At 39.6% G+C, this 4,225-nt stretch overlaps 1 protein-coding gene across 1 annotated transcript in view; it reads left to right on the forward strand.

Annotated features, from left to right (window-relative positions):
• Positions 1 to 4,101, forward strand: part of LOC106879362 (snRNA-activating protein complex subunit 3) — a gene marked incomplete at its 5' end in the record, with an annotated part of 5,374 nt that extends 1,273 nt beyond the window's left edge. Inside the window, 4 exons of the mRNA XM_014928882.2 lie at positions 552 to 634; positions 2,094 to 2,249; positions 2,823 to 2,930; positions 3,910 to 4,101. Of these exons, the coding sequence (XP_014784368.2) occupies positions 552 to 634; positions 2,094 to 2,249; positions 2,823 to 2,930; positions 3,910 to 4,057 (495 nt within the window). The remainder of the gene's footprint in view (positions 1 to 551; positions 635 to 2,093; positions 2,250 to 2,822; positions 2,931 to 3,909) is intronic.
• Between the last annotated feature and the right edge of the window lie 124 nt (positions 4,102 to 4,225).

The following is a 4,225-nucleotide window of genomic DNA, read 5'->3' on the forward strand; positions in this document are numbered from 1 at the left end:
TCCCTGTATATTTATGATGATATATATATAGATAGATAGATAGATAGATATATGCATATATATATATAAAATGCACATTAAGTACAGGACATTTCCAGTGAGCGAAACGTATGTAAACACATGATGAGAGACATGTACGGATCAACTGTTAATTTCTCCCTATTTCCAGACTGGAACCTGGTGCAGCTCTCCGGCTTGCCTGTTCTAGTCAAACCATCTAACCCATGCCAGCATAGGAAGCAGCCACTAAATGATGTGCAGACCAGGGAGACAAGCACATCATCGACCACAACTACTTCCCTTTATTATTATTATTTTTATTAATTATTATTATTATTGATGATGAAGAAGCAGAAAACAGGACGGTCAGGGTTAGAATATTTGTGATTATAATTCTGCTTGATCAGGGCTGAGCTAGAGTTAAACAAAAACCCTACCATAAAGGTCCTCCACCCTTGGGTCTTATTTACTTCCGGCTTCCCTAGAATTACAATCTTCATCTCTAGAGACAGGGAGTCACCATTGCTCATCTTCATCTTCTTCTGTTCCAGGATATTTTCAAGTCTGGATATTTCTTCATTGAAGACATCTTTTATGATGACACAAGACATGCTGACAGTCCAAAATATAGCGAGTAAGTATATGTATGTGTGTGTGTGTGTGTAAGATGGTTGGTGTTTGGAAGAACATCCTGCCATCAAAACCATTCCAAAACAGACAGTGAAGCCTGGTGGTCTTCCGCCGAGCTAGCACCTGCCAAACTGTTCACCCCATGGAAGGCTGATGATGATGAGGATGATTTGGTCTTTTATCTTTTAATTGTTTCAGTCATTAGACTGTGGCCATGTTGGGGCACCGCCTTGAAGAATTCCAGTTGAGCAAATTAACCCCAGTACTTTTTTTTTTTTTAATCCTGGTACTTCTATCAGTTCCTTTTGCTGAACCACTAAGTTATGGGGGACATAAACATATCAACACTGGTTATCAGATACAAAGACACGCACACCCACACATATGTGTGTGTGTGCAATGAGCTTCTTTCAGTTTTCATCTACCAAATCCACTCACAGGACTGGCCAGCCCTAGGTTATAATAGAAGACACTTGCCCAAGGTGCCATGCTGCAGGACTGAATCTGGAACCATGGATTCAGAAGCAAAATCTTTATTACAATACTCTGTTTCTCTGCATCACCACCATCATTGTTGTGTGTGTATGACAAAGGTAAGACATCATTCTTCGTCATCATCGTTTAGCATGTTTTCCATACTGGCATGGCTTAGGTTCTTTGACTGGAACTGGTAAGCTGAAGAGTTGCACCAGGCCCGAGCCTGCTTTTGGCATGGTTTCTATGGCTGGATGCCCTTCCTAATGCCAGCCACTCCTTAGAGTGTACCGTCTACCTTTAATGTATTTCCAGCACAGGTGCCTTTTAGCACCATCTGAACGTGGTTGATGCCAGCCCCACCACCCCGCCTGGCTCCTGTGCCGGTAGCACATAAAAAGCACCATCCAAACGTGGCCAATGCCAGTACCGCCTGACTGGCTCTCGTGCCAGTGGCTTGCAAAAAGCACCCGCTACACTCTCGGAGTGGTTGGCTTTAGGAAGGGCATCCAGCTGTAGAAACATTACCAGATCAGATTGGAGCCTGGTGCGGCCTCCTGGCTTGCTAGTCCCCGGTCAAACTGCCTAACCCATGCCAGCATGGAAAACGGACGTTAAACGATGATGATCAATGAGTCTCAACCCTTTTTTGCCTATGAACCCTTTTGATTCCTATTTTACTATTCTGGACCCTAATAAACATTCAATGTTTAATAAAGTCCCATTATATTCTTGAAATTAAATATTATTAGGAATTTTATAAAAATTGTTAAAATTCTTTGTGTATTGGCGAAGTATAACCAATTTATTGAACAGCAAAATCTTATTTGGACCCACAAGAGCCATATGGACCTTGGTTGGGAATCACTGGTTTATATGGTGAAGGCATGTGATGGTTAGGCGGGCAGAGGATGTTTCTTTGTATGCATTTTTATTAATTTAGTTTGTGTGCATATATACACACATACATATATATACTTTTTTTACAGTGAAGTAATTGCATGGGCAGCCAAATCAGGGACCCATTACAAAAGTCTGCCAATGGAAGACACCAAGTTCAGTGACCTCAGCTTAAGGATTGGTTACCCTTTTGTCTACATGCACCAGGGTAACTGTGAACACCTGCTTGTGGTGTCTGATATACGGTGAGTAAAACTATCCTTTGATATAACCATATAATCCCTCTTAATCATTTCAAAACCAACCCCTAATCTAGTCTTGGGTAAGAAACTCAGCTACATCTACTGGTGAAGCTGTGACTCAGGTATTCTCTATGATATCAACCCCTTTTGTTTTAAAACATTTAAATTTATTTACATCATAAGAATTTGTAAAATTTGTTTTCCAACCACATGGTTCCAGATTCAGTCCCACTACATGGCACCTTGTGCGAGTGTCTTCTATTATAGCCTTGAGCCAACCAAAGCCTTGTGAGTGGATTTGGTAGACGGAAACTGAAAGAAGTCTGTCTTATATATATATATATATATATGTAGGACAGACTTCAGAGCAATTCTTGGCCGCAATCAAATAACTGAAACAAATAAAAGAAGATAATATATATATGGAGACTAAACAATTGCTCTAAACGCTTACAAGTGGTGATGATGATGATGATGGTGTAAAACAAGGTGGCATATTAGTACCGTGTCTTTTTTAAAAAGAAATAATAAGGGAAAATGACCAAACTTGTACTCTTGTTTTCTTCTTCTTTGCAGCATGCTGCATCCTCACGACAGCTTCAATATACTCGATTATCCTTACTTAGTGAAACGGCCAAGCAAGAAACGAACCATTTGCAGGATTTGTGCTTTTGATTCCGCAAGGTAATTTTTCTTTGTTTTTCTTATTTTTGTTTTCACATGTGCTGGGGACACATGAAAAACAACATTCGAGCGTGGTCATTGTCAGTGCCGCCGAACTGGCTCCCTTGCAGGTAGCACGTAAAAACACCTTTTGAGCATGGTCGTTGTCAGAACCACCCGACTGGCCCTCGTGCCGGTGGCACGTAAAAGCACCCACTACACTCTCAGAGTGATTGGCATTACGAATTTCAGCAGTTTATACTTGAGTATCATTTCTTTGTCTGGATGTTTTGCATTCTTGTATCCTTTATATATAAATATATATATATGCGTGCATAATGACAGTGTGACTTCTATCCATCATATCAAATGCTTGGTGCATCTGATCAGATGGGCGTGTCCTACATGCCCATGAAACTTTAAATCATGTGGAACCAAGTCACGCTGTTATTAAAAATGTACCTCTTATCAAATGTGTTGAGTGTACTTTCTTTCATTTGTTCACTCAATGTGTGTGTGTTTACACAGACACACATACATATTCTTGGGCTTCTGCACAGTTACCAACTTCCAAATTCTACTTGAAAGCTAGTGGTCAAACTGAGACTGTCTTCATAAGGTTATGCAATTGACATGGTTATCAAGGAGATTCAGCGTGACGAGGCTGGCCCTTTGATTTACACATACAACTCATTTTCACCAGGTGACTGGACTGGAGCAATGTGGAATAAAGTGTCTTGCTCAAGGATACAATGTGCCACCAAGAATTGAACTGCTGGCCTTATGATTGTGAGCTGAATATCCCTACCAACTAAGCCATGCACTTTCACACAAACTGCATGATTAATTCAGAACAATGTGAATAAACATAATATTTGACGGAGAAATCTGAAAGGTAAAGGGTTAAACAATGACGGTATTCACAGTCATTGGACACGCATACAAAATATTAACATCGCATATGGATTTACATTTTGTATCCTTTATAATCTCTTTCCAGATGGATGACGGAGGGAAGTGTTAATTCTTTAGAAGATCCATCATTTTACTGTCAAGTGTGTTTTCGATCGATACATTATGATCAAAATGGCAAGAAAATTGGAAACTTTAAAGCCTACAAATATTTTGATTCTCACACGGTTTTATAAATAAAAATAATTTTTTTTTTATTGATCTTTTGTTTTCTAGAAAAGTTTGTTTGTTTTTTTTTATTATGTATATATACTCTTTTACTTGTTTCTGTCATTTGACTGCGGCCATGCTGGAGCACCGCATTTAGTCGAGCAAATCGACTCCAGGACTTATTCTTTGTAAGC

The sequence above is a fragment of the Octopus bimaculoides genome, chromosome 15, assembly GCF_001194135.2.
Source record: "Octopus bimaculoides isolate UCB-OBI-ISO-001 chromosome 15, ASM119413v2, whole genome shotgun sequence".
NCBI classification, from domain to species: Eukaryota; Metazoa; Mollusca; class Cephalopoda; order Octopoda; family Octopodidae; genus Octopus; species Octopus bimaculoides.